This window comes from Salvelinus alpinus, chromosome 6, assembly GCF_045679555.1.
Source record: "Salvelinus alpinus chromosome 6, SLU_Salpinus.1, whole genome shotgun sequence".
Taxonomy (NCBI): Eukaryota; Metazoa; Chordata; class Actinopteri; order Salmoniformes; family Salmonidae; genus Salvelinus; species Salvelinus alpinus.
Genome location: NC_092091.1, coordinates 4,128,611 through 4,150,793, shown reverse-complemented (window position 1 = coordinate 4,150,793; position 22,183 = coordinate 4,128,611). Strand labels below are relative to the sequence as shown.

The 22,183-nt window shown below is 41.5% G+C and overlaps 2 protein-coding genes across 3 annotated transcripts in view; one reads left to right on the top strand and one right to left on the bottom strand.

Moving 5' to 3' along the window:
• The window catches only part of lctlb (lactase-like b), a 38,901-nt gene extending 28,201 nt beyond the window's left edge, over positions 1–10,700 (top strand). For both annotated transcript variants that reach the window (XM_071404457.1, XM_071404456.1), the window contains exons 12-16: positions 2,362–2,488; positions 6,735–6,934; positions 7,534–7,597; positions 10,342–10,386; positions 10,579–10,700. In XM_071404457.1, the coding sequence (XP_071260558.1) occupies positions 2,362–2,488; positions 6,735–6,934; positions 7,534–7,597; positions 10,342–10,386; positions 10,579–10,694 (552 nt within the window). In that variant the 3' untranslated portion in view covers positions 10,695–10,700. The remainder of the gene's footprint in view (positions 1–2,361; positions 2,489–6,734; positions 6,935–7,533; positions 7,598–10,341; positions 10,387–10,578) is intronic.
• Positions 6,980–22,183, bottom strand: part of zwilch (zwilch kinetochore protein) — a 43,492-nt gene continuing 28,288 nt past the window's right edge. Inside the window, exons 15-18 of the mRNA XM_071404455.1 lie at positions 21,951–22,046; positions 19,888–20,003; positions 15,952–16,051; positions 6,980–7,132 (exon numbers count right to left, since the gene is read on the bottom strand). Of these exons, the coding sequence (XP_071260556.1) occupies positions 15,957–16,051; positions 19,888–20,003; positions 21,951–22,046 (307 nt within the window). The 3' untranslated portion in view covers positions 6,980–7,132; positions 15,952–15,956. The remainder of the gene's footprint in view (positions 7,133–15,951; positions 16,052–19,887; positions 20,004–21,950; positions 22,047–22,183) is intronic.

Below are 22,183 nucleotides of genomic sequence, written 5' to 3'. Positions count from 1 at the left end.
AGCATCAGAGTTATCCTCAGATATCATCCATCCATACAGACAGCATCAGAGTTATCCTCAGATATCATACATCCATACAGACAGCATCAGAGTTATCCTCAGATATCATACATCCATACAGACAGCATCAGAGTTATCCTCAGATATCATCCATCCATACAGACAGCATCAGAGTTATCCTCAGATATCATCCATCCATACAGACAGCATCAGAGTTATCCTCAGATATCATCCATCCATATAGACAGCATCAGAGTTATCCTCAGATATCATCCATCCATATAGACAGCATCAGAGTTATCCTCAGTAACCACAGATATCATACATCCATACAGACAGCATCAGAGTTATCCTCAGATATCATACATCCATACAGACAGCATCAGAGTTATCCTCAGATATCATCCATCCATACAGACAGCATCAGAGTTATCCTCAGATATCATACATCCATACAGACAGCATCAGAGTTATCCTCAGATATCATCCATCCATATAGACAGCATCAGAGTTATCCTCAGATATCATACATCCATACAGACAGCATCAGAGTTATCCTCAGATATCATACATCCATACAGACAGCATCAGAGTTATCCTCAGATATCATACATCCATACAGACAGCATCAGAGTTATCCTCAGATATCATACATCCATACAGACAGCATCAGAGTTATCCTCAGATATCATACATCCATACAGACAGCATCAGAGTTATCCTCAGATATCATCCATCCATACAGACAGCATCAGAGTTATCCTCAGATATCATACATCCATACAGACAGCATCAGAGTTATCCTCAGATATCATCCATCCATACAGACAGCATCAGAGTTATCCTCAGATATCATACATCCATACAGACAGCATCAGAGTTATCCTCAGATATCATCCATCCATACAGACAGCATCAGAGTTATCCTCAGAGGTCCTTGTCCTCCTCAGAGGGGGGAGGGCTGACTGGTTCTTGGGCCCCTCAGAGGGGGAAGGGCTGACTGGTCCTTGTCCTCCTCAGAGGGGGAAGGGCTGACTGGTCCTTGTCCTCCTCAGAGGGGGAAGGGCTGACTGGTCCTTGTCCTCCTCAGAGGGGGAAGGGCTGACTGGTCCTTGTCCTCCTCAGAGGGGGGAGGGCTGACTGGTTCTTGGGCCCCTCAGAGGGGGAAGGGCTGACTGGTCCTTGTCCTCCTCAGAGGGGGAAGGGCTGACTGGTCCTTGTCCTCCTCAGAGGGGGGAGGGCTGACTGGTCCTTGGGCCCCTCAGAGGGGGAAGGGCTGACTGGTCCTTGGGCCCCTCAGAGGGGGAAGAGCTGACTGGTCCTTGGGCAATTAGTCTAATTAACCCATCTCCATCTGGCTTTTGGGAAATCACATTTCCCCCCCCAATTTTGATAGCACCTGCAGCTTTTTAAAACAGCTCGAATTTGGTTGCTTTAAATCAGTGCACACGCGAGCGGTCTTCCTCTGTCCACCAGCGCCATTCAAACTGCATCCAAAATAGATAGTCCTGTTCTAGATTGACATATAGGCCTATATATACAGTGGGGAGAACAAGTATTGGATGCACTGCAGGTTTTTCTACTTACAAAGCATGTAGAGGTCTGCATTTTTTTTAATCATAGGTACACTTCAACTGTGAGAGACGGAATCTAAAACAAAAATCCAGAAAATCACATTGTATGATTTTTAAGTAATTAATTAGCATTTTATTGCATTTTGCTGCACCAGAATCACATGTTCCCTTCTGCTTCATCATCGTTTGAACGCTGTAAATCCAGACCATAAAATACAGTATAATACAATATAGTACAGTAACACAATTCACACTCAAAAAGATTAGCCTACTGGAACTAGTTTCATTTATTTACCCAAGAGAGCATATATCTAGCTACATCTATGGGCTTTTCTGTTTTTTTTCTGTCGTGCATTAATGTGCAGTAGACTATGTCATATATATGTATTGGATGATCGCACAATCATTTCAGCTTTTTTTTTTGGTCTTGGGCTCATAAAATATCTTTCATGTAGGGCTCATTAAATGTCTTTCATGTAGGGCTCATTAAATGTCTTTCATGTAGGGCTCATTAAATGTCTTTCATGTGTGTCTCATCGGGCTCAGGTATCATGAGGGTGAATTTTCAACCAAAGCTCTAATCAAATCCAGATATAGGCCTATTTATATACTTTATATGCTTTTCAATGACACTTCCGTTTTTTTTGTCGGGAAACACCGGGTTACCCAGGGAGAAAATTGATTTATTCTCGGGATGGAACATTTGTAAAAATATTCAACCCTAGTTCAGACTGAGGATGACAGGAATCTAACTGTGACCCTCATGCTGACGTCTGTCTCTGTGTAGGCCCAGTACAAAAACCCGATGATCTACGTGACAGAGAACGGGGTGTCGGAGAAGATCACGTGCACTGAGCTCTGTGATGACTGGAGAATACAGTACTACAAGGACTATACCAACGAGATGCTTAAAGGTATCACTATTATACTGTAATATAACATATTACATTATAATATATATATTTGAACTGAACAAAAATAAACATAACATATACACAAAAAGCTTATATATATATATATTTTTTTTTAAATTTATTTTAAATGTTGACCACAAATGTGTTTACATCTCTGTTAGTGAGCATTTCTCCTTTGCCAAGATAATCCATCCACCCGACAGGTGTGGCATATCAAGAAGCTGATTAAACAGCATGATCATTACATAGGTGCACCTTGTGCTGGGGACAATAAAAGCCCACTCTAAAATGTGCAGTTTTGTCACACAACACAATGCCACAGATGTTTCAAGTTTTCAAATAGTGTGCAATTGGCATATTTACTGCAGGAATGTCCACCAGAGTTGTTGCCTGATAATTGAATGTTTATTTCTCTACCATAAACCGCCTCCAACGTCGTTTTAGAGAATTTGGCAGTACGTCCAACCGGCCTCACAACCGCAGACCACGTGTATCCACGCCAGCCCAGGACCTCCACATCTGGCGTCTTCACCTGCGGGATCGTCTGACACCAGCCACCCGGACAGCTGATGAAACTGTGGGTTTGCACAACCAAAGAATTTCTGCTCATCTGTGTGCTCGTCGTCCTCACCAGGGTCTTGACCTGACTGCAGTTTGGCGTCGTAACCGATTTCCGTGGGCAAATGCTCCCCTTCGATGGCCATTGGTAGGCTGGAGAAGTGTGCTCTTCACGGATGAATCCCGATTTCAACTGTACCATGGCAGTTTATGGTGTGTGGGTGAGCGGTTTGCTGATGTCAACGTTTTGACCAGAGTTCCCCATGGTGACGGTGGGGTTATGGTATGGACAGGCATAAGCTATGGAAACCAAATTGTATTTTATCGATGGCTGTGACGAGATCCTGAGGCCCGTTGTCGTGCCATTCCTCCGCCTCCATCACCTCATGTTTCAGCATGATAATACACGGCACCATGTCGCAAGGATCTGTTCCCCAAGTCCTGGAAGCTGAAAATGTCCCAGTTCTTCCATGGCCTGTATACTCACCAGACATGTCACCCATGGAGCATGTTTGGGATGCTCTGGATCGACGTGTACGACAGCGTATTCCAGTTCCCACCAATATCCAGCAACTTTGATTGAAGAGTGGGATAACATTCCTCAGAACACAATCAACTCTATGTGAAGGAGATGTGTCGCGTTGCATGAGGAAAATGGTGGTCAGATACTGACTGGTTTTCTGATCCACACCCCTACTTTATAAAAAAAGTTACCTGTGACCAACAGATGCATATCTGTATTCCCAGTAATGTGGAATCCATTGATTCGGGCCTTTAAAATTGTTGCATTTATATATTTTTTGTTCAGTGATGTGATGTTTTATTTGTGTGTGAATATATACAGTTGAAGTCAGAAGTTTACATACATCTTAGCCAAATACATTTAAACTCAGTTTTTCACAATTCCTGACATTTAATCATAGTAAAAATTCCCTGTCTTAGGTCAGTTAGGATCACCACTTTATTTTAAGAATGTGAAATGTCAGAATAATAGTAGAGAATGATTTATTTCAGCTTTTATTTCTTTCATCACATTCCCAGTGGGTCAGAAGTTTACATACACTCAATTAGTATTTGGTAGCATTGCCTTTAAATTGTTTAACTTAGATCAAACATTTTGGGTAGCCTTCCACAAGCTTCCCACAATAAGTTGGGTGAATTTTGGCCCATTCCTCCTGACAGAGCTGGTGTAACTGAGTCAGGTTTGTAGGCCTCCTTGCTCACACACGCTTTTTTCAGTTCTGCCCACACATTTTCTAAGGGATTGAGGTCAGGGCTTTGTGATGGCCACTCCAATACCTTGATTTTGTTGTCCTTAAGCCATTTTGCCACAACTTTGGAAGTATGCTTGGGGTCATTGTCCATTTGAAAGACCCATTTGCGACCAAGCTTTAACTTCCTGACTGATGTCTTGAGATGTTGCTTCAATAAATCCACATAATTTTCCTTCCTCATGTCATCTATTTTGCGAGGTGCACCAGTCCCTCCAGCAGCAAAGCACCCCACAATATGATGTTGCCATCCCCGTGCTTCACGGTTGGGATGGTGTTCTTCGGCTTGCAAGCCTCCCCCTTTTTCCTCCAAACATAATGATGGTCATTATGGCCAAACAGTTCTATTTTTTGTTTTTTTATTACAAGTTCTCATTTACAACTGCGACCTGGCCAAGATAAAGCAAAGCAGTGCGACACAAACAACAACAGTTACACACGGAATAAACAAATGTACAGTCAATAACACAATAGAAAAAAAGAAAGTCTATATAGTGTGGTGTGCAAATGGAGTGAGGAGGTAAGGCAAGAAATAGGCCATAGTAGCAAAGTAATTACAATTTAGCAGATTAACACTGGAGTGATAGATGAGCAGATAATGATGTGCAAGTAGTGATACTTGGGTGCAAAAGAGCAGAAAAGTAAATAAAACAGCATGGGGATGAGGAGCATCTTCACAAGGTCCTTTGCTGTTGTTCTGGGATTGATTTGCACTTTTTGCACCAAAGTTCGTTCATCTCTAGGAGACAGAACGTGTCTCCTTCCTGAGCGGTATGACGGCTGCTTGGTCCCATGGTGGTTATACTTGCGTATTATTGTTTGTACAGATGAACGTGGTACCTTCAGGCGTTTGGAAATTGCTCCCAAGGATGAACCAGACTTGTGGAAGTCTACAATTGATTTTCTGAGGTCTTGGCTGATTTCTTTTAATTTTCCCACGATGTCAAGCAAAGAGGCACTGAGTTTGAAGGTAGGCCTTATAATACATCCACAGGTACACCTCCAATTGGCTCAAATTATGTCAATTAGCCTATTAGAAGCTTCTAAAGTTAACTTAGTGTATGTAAACTTCTGACCCACTGGAATTGTGATACAGTGAATTATAAGTGAAATAATCTGTCTGTAAACATTGTTGAAAAAATTACTTGTGTCATGCACAAAGTAGATGTCCTAACCGACTTGCCAAAACTATAGTTTGTTAAGAAGAAATTTGTGGAGTGGTTGAAAAACGAGTTGTAATGACTTCAAACTAAGTGTATGTAAACTTCCGACTTCAACTGTATGTATTTACAGTGCATTCGGAGAGAATTCAGACCTCTTGACTTTTTCCACATTTTGTTACGTTACATCCTTATTCTAAAAATGGATTCAATAAAAAGCAGCATCATGCCATGGGGATGTTTTTGAGCGGCCGAGAGACTAGTCAGGAGCTCAGACTGGGGCGAAGGTTCACCTTCCAACAGGACAACGACCCTAAACACACAGCCAAGACAACGCAGGAGTGGCTTCCGGGACAAGTCTCTGAATGTCCTTGAGTGGCCCAGCCAGAGCCCGGACTTGAACCCAATCAAACATCTCTGGAGAGACCTGAAAATATCTGTGCTGAACGTTCCTCATCCAACCTGACAGATCTTGAGAGGATCTGCAGAGAAGAATGGGAGAAACCCCCCAATTACTGGTGTGCCAAGCTTGTAACGTCATACCCAAGAAGACGCGAGGCTGGTAGTCACTGCCAAAGGTGCTTCAAAGTACTGAGTAAAGGGTCTGAATACTTATGTAAATTGGATTTTTCAGTTTTTAACAAATGTGCAACAATTTCTGAATACCCAATATTGACAAAGCAAAAACAGGTTTAGTGATGTCATTATGGGGTATTGTGTGTAGATTGAAGGGGGGGGGGGGGAACTATTTAATCCATTTCAGAATAAGGCTGTAACGTAACACAATGTGGAAAAAGTCAAGGGGTCTGAATACTTTCCGAATGCTCTGTATCTGGTGTCTAATGTACATTTTATATTCTATTATATCTCGGGATCAATATGTCTTCCCTTTCAAAATAAAAAATGGTTTACATTTTTTAAATAAATTACTGGAACCGTTACTGTAATACCCACTAAATGTCTACACCTCTGTTTTGGATTGTAATCTGATGGGACTATTATTATTCCCCGTGTTTAACCAAGACTCTTCAACAATCCCATACGATACATTCAGTATTATTCAGTAACTAAGAACAGTGTCTATTCCAGTAAAATCCAGAGTACCTTTTGAATTGAATACGGTATTAAACCCCGACTAAAAACGGTGTGATGTACTTCCACTTTTTTCCTAAGACAGTGACGCGATTGCCCGGTTTTGTCTTTCGAAACTTTAAAAACAGACGTGATCTTGTTCTCCGCTTTCTTTCTTTTTTTTAGCCATCAAAGACGGAGTGAACGTGCGCGGCTACACCGCCTGGTCTCTGCTGGACAAGTTTGAGTGGGACGAGGGCTACTCCGAGAGGTTTGGCCTGTACTACGTAGACTTCAGGAACAAGAATAAACCGCGTTACCCAAAAGCCTCGGTTCAGTACTACAAACGCATCATCAGCTCCAACGGATTCCCCAACCAGAGAGAGGTGAGAGCACGGATCATTACCACCCAGTGTCTATATACTAGCTCCTCATTTCAGTTAGATCTTTAATACAATCATATAATACACACATTACAACAGGTTGATATTAAATATAAAAACATGGAAATGTACATAGTTCTCCTGGTAGAAATGGATATACGTGGGAAATAGAGCATTCCACATTCAGGGGAGGACGTCATCCTGTAAATATTGAGAAAGGGGGAGAGAGGGGGGGAAGAGAGAGAGAGAGAGACAGAGAGGGAGGGAAGAGAGAGAGAGAGACAGAGAGGGAGGGGGGGGGAGAGAGAGAGGGGGGGAAGAGAGAGAGACAGAGAGACAGAGAGAAGAGAGAGAATACATCATTAGAATATGATAAGTGTGTATTCTATACTAACCCTAAACCCTCCCAGTGTGTATCCTATATTAACCCTCCCAGTGTGTATCCTATATTAACCCTCCCAGTGTGTATCCTATATTAACCCTCCCAGTGTGTATCCTATATTAACCCTCCCAGTGTGTATCCTATATTAACCCTCCCAGTGTGTATCCTATATTAACCCTCCTAGTGTGTATCCTATATTAAACCCTGAACCCTCGTACAGGTAGAGAATTGGAAGAGGAAGGCCACAGAGACCTGCTCTTCCAGTAACCAGCTCCTGGCTGCAGGTCAGTTCACATTAAAACATCCCTTTAAAACTGGTGTTCAATAAGAAGGGACCAGGTGGGGAAAACAAATAGAGATTCTGCCTCATATCCTGGTGTTCAATAAGAAGGGACTAGGTGGGGCAAATACAGATTCTGCCTCATATCACTTACCTACATTGAGTGATAAACAAATAAATATTAATATATAAAATCACTTGTCAGTTCTTATCCTATTACAATTAAATTAAATTTAAATGATGATTATCAATATACAGTGGGGAGAACAAGTATTTGATACACTGCCGATTTTGCAGGTTTTCCTACTTACAAAGCATGTAGAGGTCTGAAATTTTTATCATAGGTACACTGTATATTGTACCAGAAAATCACATTGTATGATTTTTAAGTAATTAATTAGCATTTTATTGCATGACATAAGTATTTGATCACCTACCAACCAGTAAGAATTCCGGCTCTCACAGACCTGTTAGTTTTTCTTTAAGAAGCCCTCCTGTTCTCCACTCATTACCTGTATTAACTGCACCTGTTTGAACTCGTTACCTGTATAAAAGACACCTGTCCACACACTCAATCAAACAGACTCCAACCTCTCCACAATGGCCAAGACCAGGGAGCTGTGTAAGGACATCAGGGATAAAATTGTAGACCTGCACAAGGCTGGGATGGACTACAGGACAATAGGCAAGCAGCTTGGTGAGAAGGCAACAACTGTTGGCGCAATTATTAGAAAATGGAAGAAGTTCAAGATGACGGTCAATCACCCTCGGTCTGGGGCTCCATGCAAGATCTCACCTCGTGGGGCATCAATGATCATGAGGAAGGTGAGGGATCAGCCCAGAACTACACGGCAGGACCTGGTCAATGACCTGAATAGAGCTGGGACCACAGTCTCAAAGAAAACCATTAGTAACACACTACGCCGTCATGGATTAAAATCCTGCAGCGCACGCAAGGTCCCCCTGCTCAAGCCTGCGCATGTCCAGGCCCGTCTGAAGTTTGCCAATGACCATCTGGATGATCCAGAGGAGGAATGGGAGAAGGTCATGTGGTCTGATGAGACAAAAATAGAGCTTTTTGGTCTAAACTCCACTCGCCGTGTTTGGAGGAAGAAGAAGGATGAGTACAACCCCAAGAACACCATCCCAACCGTGAAGCATGGAGGTGGAAACATCATTCTTTGGGGATGCTTTTCTGCAAAGGGGACAGGACGACTGCACCGTATTGAGGGGAGGATGGATGGGGCCAACAACCTCCTTCCCTCAGTAAGAGCATTGAAGATGGGTCATGGCTGGGTCTTCCAGCATGACAACGACCCGAAACACACAGCCAGGGCAACTAAGGAGTGGCTCCGTAAGAAGCATCTCAAGGTCCTGGAGTGGCCTAGCCAGTCTCCAGACTTGAACCCAATAGAAGATCTTTGGAGGGAGCTGAAGTCCATATTGCCCAGCGACGGCCCCGAAACCTGAAGGATCTGGAGAAGGTCTGTATGGAGGAGTGGGCCAAAATCCCTGCTGCAGTGTGTGCAAACCTGGTCAAGAACTACAGGAAACGCATGATCTCTGTAATTGCAAACAAAGGTTTCTGTACCAAATATTAAGTTCTGCTTTTCTCATGTATCAAATACTTATGTCATGCAATAAAATGTAAATTAATTACTTAAAAATAATACAATGTGATTTTCTGTATTTTAGATTCCGTCTCTCACAGTTGAAGTGTACCTATGATAAAAATTACAGACCTCTACATGCTTTGTAAGTAGGAAAACCTGCAAAATCGGCAGTGTATCATATACTTGTTCTCCCCACTGTATAGTAGCCTAAGTATAGGGAGGTTTGAAGTAGAGCAGTGCACTCCGACCCTGTTCCTGGAGAGATACCATCCTGTAGGTTTACACTCCAACCCTGTTCCTGGAGAGATACCCTCCTGGAGGTTTTAACTCCGACCCTGTTCCTGGAGAGAAACCCTCCTGTAGGTTTTAACTCCAACCCTGTTCCTGGAGAGCTACCCTCCTGTAGGTTTTAACTCCGACCCTGTTCCTGGAGAGAAACCCTCCTGTAGGTATTAACTCCAACCCTGTTCCTGGAGAGAAACCCTCCTGGAGGTTTTAACTCCAACCCTGTTCCTGGAGTGATACCCTCCTGGAGGTTTTAACTCCAACCCTGTTCCTGGAGAGAGACTCTCCTGTAGGTTTTAACGCCAACCCTGTTCCTGGAGAGATACCCTCCTGGAGGTTTTAACTCCAACCCTGTTCCTGGAGAGATACCCTCCTGGAGGTTTTAACTCCAACCCTGTTCCTGAAGAGATACCCTCCTGTAGGTTTTAACTCCAACCCTGTTCCTGGAGAGATACCCTCCTGGAGGTTTTAACTCCAACCCTGTTCCTGGAGAGATACCCTCCTGTAGGTTTTAACTCCAACCCTGTTCCTGGAGAGATACCCTCCTGGAGGTTTTAACTCCAACCCTGTTCCTGGAGAGATACCCTCCTGTAGGTTTTAACTCCAACCCTGTTCCTGGAGAGATACCCTCCTGTAGGTTTTAACTCCAACCCTGTTCCTGGAGAGATACCCTCCTGTAGGTTTTAACTCCAACCCTGTTCCTGGAGAGAGACCCTCCTGTAGGTTTTAACTCCAACCCTGTTCCTGGAGAGATACCCTCCTGTAGGTTTTAACGCGGCATTACGGTTCTCAAAGGGTTAACGTGCCTCTTTCTGGGTTCAACTCAACTTGATGTTTCTGTCTCCATTAGAGGAACAGCGGAGTACTGCTGCCAATATACTAAGACTTATACACGGTAAGAAAATTCATAATATATTACAAGACTTGATACACGATTAGAAAAAAAATAATTCATAATATATAAGATTATACTTTGGGGAAATGATTAACCCTTTGAGTGCTGTGCTCGCTTGAGCATTTATAAAGACTGCTTAAATGTTAAAGTAATCTGTGTAAAATGGTTGTTGTGCTGATGTGTGTGTTGCAGACCCCCTGACCAGCCATATGGAGATGGTAACAGAGGTCGTGGTCCCCACTGTGTGCACCCTGTGTATCCTCCTCTCGGCTGTCTTTCTCATGTTCCTGCTACGGAGACACACCTAGATATACTACTACTACTACTACTACACACCTAGATATACTACTACTACTACTACACACCTAGATATACTACTACTACTACTACTACACACCTAGATATACTACTACTACTACTACACACCTAGATATACTACTACTACTACACACAACTAGATATACTACTACACACCTAGATATACTACTACTACTACTACTACACACCTAGATATACTACTACTACTACACACCTAGATATACTACTACTACTACTACACACCTAGATATACTACTACTACTACACACCTAGATATACTACTACTACTACTACACACCTAGATATACTACTACTACTACTACACACCTAGATATACTACTACTACTACACACCTAGATATACTACTACTACTACTACACACCTAGATATACTACTACTACTACTACACACCTAGATATACTACTACTACTACACACAACTAGATATACTACTACTACTACACACAACTAGATATACTACTACACACCTAGATATACTACTACTACTACTACTACACACCTAGATATACTACTACTACTACACACCTAGATATACTACTACTACTACACACCTAGATATACTACTACTACTACACACCTAGATATACTACTACACACCTAGATATACTACTACACACCTAGATATACTACTACTACTACTACACACCTAGATATACTACTACTACTACTACACACCTAGATATACTACTACTACACACCTAGATATACTACTACTACTACACACCTAGATATACTAATACTACTACACACCTAGATATACTACTACACACCTAGATATACTACTACTACTACTACACACCTAGATATACTACTACTACTACTACACACCTAGATATACTACTACACACCTAGATATACTACTACTACACACCTAGATATACTACTACTACACACCTAGATATACTACTACTACACACCTAGATATACTACTACTACTACTACTACACACCTAGATATACTACTACTACTACTACTACACACCTAGATATACTACTACTACTACTACTACACACCTAGATATACTACTACTACACACCTAGATATACTACTACTACACACCTAGATATACTACTACTACACACCTAGATATACTACTACTACACACCACTAGATATACTACTACTACACACCACTAGATATACTACTACTACACACCTAGATATACTACTACACACCACTAGATATACTACTACACACCTAGATATACTACTACTACACACCTAGATATACTACTTCTACACACCACTAGATATACTACTACACACCACTAGATATACCACTAGATATACTACTACTACACACCTAGATATACTACTACTACACACCTAGATATACTACTACACACCACTAGATATACTACTACACACCACTAGATATACTACTACTACTACACACCACTAGATATACTACTACACACCACTAGATATACTACTACACACCTAGATATACTACTACTACACACCTAGATATACTACTACTACACACCTAGATATACTACTACTACACACCTAGATATACTACTACTACACACCACTAGATATACTACTACTACACACCACTAGATATACTACTACTACACACCACTAGATATACTACTACTACACACCACTAGATATACTACTACTACACACCACTAGATATACTACTACTACACACCACTAGATATACTACTACACACCACTAGATATACTACTACACACCACTAGATATACTACTACACACCACTAGATATACTACTACACACCACTAGATATACTACTACTACACCACTAGATATACTACTACTACACCACTAGATATACTACTACTACACACCTAGATATACTACTACTACTACACACCTAGATATACTACTACTACTACACACCTAGATATACTACTACTACTACACACCTAGATATACTACTACTACTACACACCTAGATATACTACTACTACTACACACCTAGATATACTACTACTACTACACACCTAGATATACTACTACTACTACACACCTAGATATACTACTACTACTACACACCTAGATATACTACTACTACACACCTAGATATACTACTACTACACACCTAGATATACTACTACTACACACCTAGATATACTACTATTACACACACCACGATATACTACTATTACACACACCACGATATACTACTATTACACACACCACGATATACTACTACTACACACCACTAGATATACTACTACTACACACCACTAGATATACTACTACTACACACCACTAGATATACTACTACTACACACCTAGATATACTACTACACACCTAGATATACTACTACTACACACCTAGATATACTACTACTACACACCTAGATATACTACTACTACACACCTAGATATACTACTACTACACACCACTAGATATACTACTACTACACACCACTAGATATACTACTACACACCACTAGATATACTACTACTACACACCACTAGATATACTACTACTACACACCACTAGATATACTACTACACACCACTAGATATACTACTACTACACCACTAGATATACTACTACTATACTACTACTACACCACTAGATATACTACTACTACACACCTAGATATACTACTACTACACACCTAGATATACTACTACTACTACACACCTAGATATACTACTACTACTACACACCTAGATATACTACTACTACTACACACCTAGATATACTACTACTACTACACACCTAGATATACTACTACTACTACACACCTAGATATACTACTACTACTACACACCTAGATATACTACTACTACACACCTAGATATACTACTACTACACACCTAGATATACTACTACTACACACCTAGATATACTACTATTACACACACCTAGATATACTACTATTACACACACCACGATATACTACTACTACACACCACTAGATATACTACTACTACACACCACTAGATATACTACTACTACACACCACTAGATATACTACTACTACACACCTAGATATACTACTACACACCTAGATATACTACTACTACACACCTAGATATACTACTACTACACACCTAGATATACTACTACTACACACCTAGATATACTACTACTACACACCACTAGATATACTACTACTACACACCACTAGATATACTACTACACACCACTAGATATACTACTACACACCACTAGATATACTACTACTACACACCTAGATATACTACTACTACACACCACTAGATATACTACTACACACCTAGATATACTACTACACACCTAGATATACTACTACTACTACACACCTAGATATACTACTACTACTACACACCTAGATATACTACTACTACTACACACCTAGATATACTACTACTACTACACACCTAGATATACTACTACTACACACCTAGATATACTACTACTACACACCTAGATATACTACTACTACACACCTAGATATACTACTACACACCAAGATATACTACTACTACACACCTAGATATACTACTACTACACACCACTAGATATACTACTACTACACACCACTAGATATACTACTACTACACACCTAGATATACTACTACTACACACCTAGATATACTACTACTACACACCTAGATATACTACTACTACACACCTAGATATACTACTACTACACACCTAGATATACTACTACTACACACCTAGATATACTACTACTACACACCTAGATATACTACTACTACACACCTAGATATACTACTACTACACACCTAGATATACTACTACTACACACCTAGATATACTACTACACACCACTAGATATACTACTACTACACACCTAGATATACTACTACTACTACACACCTAGATATACTACTACTACTACACACCTAGATATACTACTACTACACACCTAGATATACTACTACTACACACCTAGATATACTACTACTACACACCTAGATATACTACTACACACCACTAGATATACTACTACACACCACTAGATATACTACTACTACACACCTAGATATACTACTACTACTACACACCTAGATATACTACTACTACTACACACCTAGATATACTACTACACACAACTAGATATACTACTACACACAACTAGATATACTACTACACACACCTAGATATACTACTACTACACACCACTAGATATACTACTACACACAACTACTACACACAACTAGTACTACTACTACTCACAACTAGTACTACTACACACAACTAGTACTACTACTACACACAACTAGTACTACTACCACACAACTAGTACTACTACACACAACTAGTACTACTACTACACACAACTAGTACTACTACACACAACTACTACTACACACAACTACTACTACTACACACAACTAGTACTACTACACACAACTAGTACTACTACACACAACTAGTACTACTACACACAACTACTACTCACAACGAGTACTACTACACACAACTACTACTCACAACTAGTACTACTACACACAACTACTACTCACAACTAGTACTACTACACACAACTACTACACACAACTAGTACTACTACTACTCACAACTAGTACTACTACACACAACTAGTACTACTACTACACACAACTAGTACTACTACACACAACTACTACTACACACAACTACTACTCACAACTAGTACTACTACACACAACTACTACTCACAACTAGTACTACTACACACAACTACTACTCACAACTAGTACTACTACACACAACTACTACTCACAACTAGTACTACTACACACAACTACTACTCACAACTAGTACTACTACACACAACTACTACTCACAACTAGTACTACTACACACAACTACTACTCACAACTAGTACTACTACACACAACTACTACTCACAACTACTACTCACAACTACTACACACAACTACTACTCACAACTACTACACACATGCTTTGTATAACCCCATGGACCTAGCAATTCCAACTTCTCAACCAGATTAATGAAAGAAATTAAAGTTTGATGTGAAGTGAATTAAGCCGTTTGCTTTATCCATAATAATTTATCTTATTGTCCAGACCATTCCCTCAACTGATTCAGTTGAGACTTCAAGGTAATGCATGTTGACATGTTCACACACAGCGGGGACATAAGAGTAGCGACATGGATGGGATATTTTCATTTAGAAACCCTTCAAATTGTGTTTTTTTTTTTTTAAACAAAAAAACAAAATTAAAAATAAAATGTAAAAAAAACAAATAACATACTTTCATGTCTGTAGCGATGTTTGACTTACTGGATCTAAGCAGCAAAGTTGACCAGGCTGCAACACACCATGGTGGTGAAATAGGCAGCCTCTTCGCCGTCACCATTCACCGTCATCTCATTATGGAAGTCTGCAACACATTTAACCTTCATTTGCAAAACGGAAGACTTCACAGGGAAAACCCATCTTTCGCAAGGGGAGCCTTGCTTCACAACAACAACAAAAATCTGAAAATAAAAGTGCCTTCAGAAAGTATTCAAACCCCTCGACTTAGTCCACATGTTGTTGTGTTACAGCCTGAATTCAAAATGTATTCAAATTGAATTCTCATCCATCTACACACAATACCCCATTATGACATCACAATACCCCATTATGACATCACAATACCCAATAATGACAAAGTGAAAACATGTTTTTAGATAATTTTTTTTCATATGTATTGAAAATGTAATACAGAAATATATAAATTTACATAAAGTATTCCCACCCCTGTGTCAATACTTTGTAGAATCACCTTTGGCAGTGATAACAGCTATGAGTCTTTCTGGGTGAGTCTCTAAGAGCTTTCCACACCTGGATTGTACAATATTTGCCCATTATTCTTTTTTTAAAATTCTACAAGCTGTCAAGTTGGTTGTTGATCAATGCTAGACAGACACGTTTAAGTTTTGCTATCGATTTTTCAAGCCGATTTAACTCAAATCTATAACTAGGCCACTCAGGAACGTCCAATGTCATCTTGGTACTCCGGCGTAGATTTGGCCTTGTGTTTTTGGTTCTTGTCCTGCTGAAAAGGTGAATTTGTCTCCCAGTTTGTTGGAAAACCGACAACCAGGATATCCTCTAGGATTTTGTCTGTGCTTAGGTCGATTCCGTTTCTTTTTTTATCCTGACAAAACTCTGTCGTCCTTGCATGTTTTGGAATAATTTTATTATGTAAAGGCTTCCTTCCTTTCACTCTGTCATTTAGGTTAGTGTTGTGGAGTAACTACAATGTTGTTGATCCATCCTCAGTTTTCTCCCATCGCAGCCTTTAAACTCTGTAAATGTTTTAAAGTCACCATTGGCCTCATGGTGAATTCCCTGAGCGGTTTCCTTCCTCTCCGGCAACTGAGTTAGGAAGGATGCCTGTATCTTTGTAGTGACTGGGTGTATTGATACACCATCCAAAGTGTAATTAATAACTAAACAATGCTCAAACGGATATTCAATGTCTGCTTTTTTTTTATTATTTTTTTTTACCCATCTACCAATCGGTGCCCTTCTTTGCGAGGCATTGGAAAACCTCCTTGGTCTTTATGGTTGAATCTGTGTTTGAAATTCACTTCTCAACTGAGGGACCTTACAGATAATTGTATGTGTGGGGTACAGAGATGAGGTAGTCATAAAAAAATCATGTTAAACACTTATTGCACACAGAGTGAGTCCGTGCAACTTATTGTGTGACTTGTTAAGCAAATGTTTACTCCTGAACTTGTTTAGTCTTGTCATAACAAAGGGGTTGAATACTTATTGACTCAAGACATTTCATTTTTTCCATACATTTGTAAAAAGAATATGGGGTATTGTGTGTAGATCAGGGTACAATATCTCAATTTAATCCATTTTAAATTCAGGCTGTAACACATTTAGAAAAAAAGGGATGTGAGAACTTTCCTAAGGTATTATACATGATAAGAAACGAGTTACAACAAAAGATGGCATCACGGAAAATACAATTATAAGCAGAGGTTAACAATAATTTAACTTCTAAAAGTGCGTTTCATTTACAGAAATCTCCAAGCGCTTATTCCATAATCCATACATGAGTTAACATCTCACGGACAGACGCACGTAACATAAAATGGTAGTAGCAGCATCTGTCAACAAGACTGTGGGGATGTGGAGACTAACGACCTTGTTACACTACAGTGATGGGTTCAGATTTCTAAACTTTTTAAATATTGTTAAATCATCAGTTATACTCGAGACATGAGGCGTGCCGTAGTCTAGGGTTTTTCACCAGAAGTTAATGGGTTTACACACCAGAAGTTAATGGGTTTACACACCAGAAGTTAATGGGTATCCACACCAGAAGTTAATGGGTTTACACACCAGAAGTTAATGGGTATCCACACCAGAAGTTAATGGGTTTACACACCAGAAGTTAATGGGTATCCACACCAGAAGTTAATGGGTATCCACACCAGAAGTTAATGGGTTTACACACCAGAAGTTAATGGGTATCCACACCAGAAGTTAATGGGTTTACACACCAGAAGTTAATGGGTATCCACACCAGAAGTTAATGGGTATCCACACCAGAAGTTAATGGGTATCCACACCAGAAGTTAATGGGTATCCACACCAGAAGTTAATGGGTATCCACACCAGATGTTAATGGGTATCCACACCAGAAGTTAATGGGTATCCAGACCAGAAGCTAATGGGTATCCAGACCAGAAGCTAATGGGTATCCACACCAGAAGTTAATGGGTATCCACACCAGAAGTTAATGGGTATCCACACCAGATGTTAATGGGTATCCACACCAGAAGTTAATGGGTATCCAGACCAGAAGCTAATGGGTATCCAGACCAGAAGCTAATGGGTATCTGTAGGAGGAAGGTATATGTTGGGGGGGGGGGGGGGGGGGTGTCAATGAATGTTGAATATGTACTGAGTGAAGGAAAGACAATCACATCTCGGCAAGGTACTGATAAGGGTTGAGAGATGTGGTTTAGTGAGGAAAGGGGGCCGAAAGTCAGATCAGGTCACATTAAGGGAGAAGGAACAGTTTATTACCCGTGTGAGACTCAATTTCCTGCCTAGCAACAAAGATGTAATGTTTAGAGAAAAGGAGGCGATTCCACCTCAAATTGGGGTATAAATACATACTACCACGGGGTGGAACCATGTCTTTGTCTGTTCAGCTGTTCGATCCTTTGGGACGAATAAACTTTGTTGGGGGCTTTCATAGTGTCCGTCAATTTCTTACTCTGATATTCAGAACCTAACAATAAAGCCATCGGGCATTTCCGTCAGCCATTGAGCGAGTGGTTCCTTTCGAAAAATCAACGAAATCTTTCCTACTGCTCGCGTTGCGTCACGTTCCAAAATGGCATCGTCCAAGTTCTAGAATCGCAGAGGTTCCAATTCTCGCTGGCTGACGTGACCGTTCCCTTCTATCTTGAGAATGGAGAAAAAGGGGGTGTGTCTGTGCAGAAGGTAGAACGTCGCATTGATGATGACACGTGTGTGTAACGAGGAACTTTGTTCTGGTAACACAGATTTTTACATTTTTTATGTTCAGAATTGATCAAAGGACCATTGTAAATTGTTTAACATCTGCTACATTCTTCAATCATACCTGTATTATAGATGGCTGACAAAATGCCTCTTAAAATGGAAGCTTGAAGCCTACAGAAGTCAGCAGACTCGTAAAGGATTCTTTAAAAGGTCCCAAAGCAGTCAGAATGATGGGTTTCCCTGGGTTTTATATCATATTATACAACAGCAGATGAAACTAACACTGTAAACGGGTTTACAAAAAAATATGATCAGTGTCCTGATTGTATTTTCAACCAGTAACTATCTAGCATTAGAATACACCAGAGGCCACCAAAATAGAGCTTGTTCCAGGACACACCTGGCCGGCCGCCGTCTCCACCTGGCCGGCCGCCGTCTCCACCTGGCCGGCCGCCGTCTCCACCTGGCCGGCCGCCGTCTCCACCTGGCCGGCTGCCGTTTCCACCTGGCCGGCCGCCGTTTCTACTTGGCCGGCTACCGTTTCTACCTGGCCGGCTACCGTTTCTACTGTTTCTACCTGGCCGGCTACCGTTTCTACCTGGCCGGCTACCGTTTCTACTTGGCCGGCTACCGTCTCTACTTGGCTGGCTACTCCATGTGCTAGTGGAAGACACTGAGGACCTTTGATGATATATGACTGGAGCATAACATGGGGGGGGGGGGGTAGTATTTCACCTGTTTCAAAGATGATGTGTTCCACCAGGGGCTTGTCACTCAGCAGCCAGGACGTCTTCACCTCTCTGGGGCCATTACCGCTAGACACCTCCACACCCCAGGACACCGCCTGCTCTCTGGGGGAACAGCATATAGTACAATACAAGTAGCTGCTGCCTTGACAGGAACTAATGGGGATCCATAATAAACCCCAGGAAGAGTAGCTGCTGCCTTGGCAGGAACTAATGGGGATCCATAATAAACCCCAGGAAGAGTAGCTGCTGCCTTGGCAGGAACTAATGGGGATCCATAATAAACCCCAGGAAGAGTAGCTGCTGCCTTGGCAGGAACTAATGGGGATCCATAATAAACCCCAGGAAGAGTAGCTGCTGCCTTGGCAGGAACTAATGGGGGTCCATAATAAACACCAGGAAGAGTAGCTGCTGCCTTGGCAGGAACTAATGGGGATCCATAATAAACCCCAGGAAGAGTAGCTGCTGCCTTGGCAGGAACTAATGGGGATCCATAATAAACCCCAGGAAGAGTAGCTGCTGCCTTGGCAGGAACTAATGGGGATCCATAATAAACCCCAGGAAGAGTAGCTGCTGCCTTGGCAACAGGAACTAATGGGGATCCATAATAAACCCCAGGAAGAGTAGCTGCTGCCTTGGCAACAGGAACTAATGGGGATCCATAATAAACCCCAGGAAGAGTAGCTGCTGCCTTGGCAACAGGAACTAATGGGGATCCATAATAAACCCCAGGAAGAGTAGCTGCTGCCTTGGCAACAGGAACTAATGGGGATCCATAATAAACCCCAGGAAGAGTAGCTGCTGTCTTGGCAGGAACTAATGGGGATCCATAATAAACCCCAGGAAGAGTAGCTGCTGCCTTGGCAACAGGAACTAATGGGGATCCATAATAAACCCCAGGAAGAGTAGCTGCTGCCTTGGCAACAGGAACTAATGGGGATCCATAATAAACCCCAGAAAGAGTAGCTGCTGCCTTGGCAACAGGAACTAATGGGGATCCATAATAAACCCCAGGAAGAGTAGCTGCTGCCTTGGCAACAGGAACTAATGGGGATCCATAATAAACTCCAGGAAGAGTAGCTGCTGCCTTGGCAGGAACTAATGGGGATCCATAATAAACCCCAGGAAGAGTAGCTGCTGCCTTGGCAACAGGAACTAATGGGGATCCATAATAAACCCCAGGAAGAGTAGCTGCTGCCTTGGCAACAGGAACTAATGGGGATCCATAATAAACCCCAGGAAGAGTAGCTGCTGGCTTGGCAACAGGAACTAATGGGGATCCATAATAAATACATTTGGTACATTAGTAACCCTGGACACCCCCAGGACACCCCCAGGAAGAGTAGCTGGGTACATTAGTAACCCAGGACACCCCCAGGACACCCCCAGGACACCGCCTGCTTTACTATTACTACATGATCAGGAAACCAGTAAACCAATAAACATACTAGTCAGCAATACGTTTAAACTGAATAGTAAAAACATTATTATTCCGGCAGGACATTTTAGACCAATGACTGTACAGGTGCAGGCACCACAGGGTTGACCAATGACTATACAGGCACCCCAGGGTTGACCAATGACTGTACAGGCACCACAGGGTTGACCAATGACTATACAGGCACCACAGGGTTGACCAATGACTGTACAGGTACCACAGGGTTGACCAATGACTGTACAGGTACTACAGGGTTGACCAATGACTGTACAGGTACCACAGGGTTGACCAATGACTGTTACAGGCACCACAGGGTTGACCAATGACTATACAGGCACCACAGGGTTGACCAATGACTATACAGGCACCCCAGGGTTGACCAATGACTATACAGGCACCCCAGGGTTGACCAATGACTATACAGGCACCCCAGGGTTGACCAATGACTATACAGGCACCCCAGGGTTGACCAATGACTGTCATTTCCTTCTTTAAAATCTTCTAAAAATGAGATTTCTGGAAAATCTGGGAATTTTGGGAAAGTTACGGGAATTTCTACAACCTTATGAAAAGACACATTTTGACTAATGAGGAGCAGCGGTCTGTGGGCATACTTCTGGTAGAAGTGGCTGATCAGGGCAGGTTTGATCTGCAGTTTGAACTCGTGGTCCTCGTCATAGGGACATGTCTTGTAGTACTGCAAACACAACCTAGGAAGCACAGGGGGGAGGGAAACAGCTTTAATATACCCAGGTCAGTAAACAGCTGATCAACATCTATACAACGTTACAGAGAGGTTAAAAAAATGTTGAAAAGAGGTTGTGTTCTTTTACACATCAAATGTAAG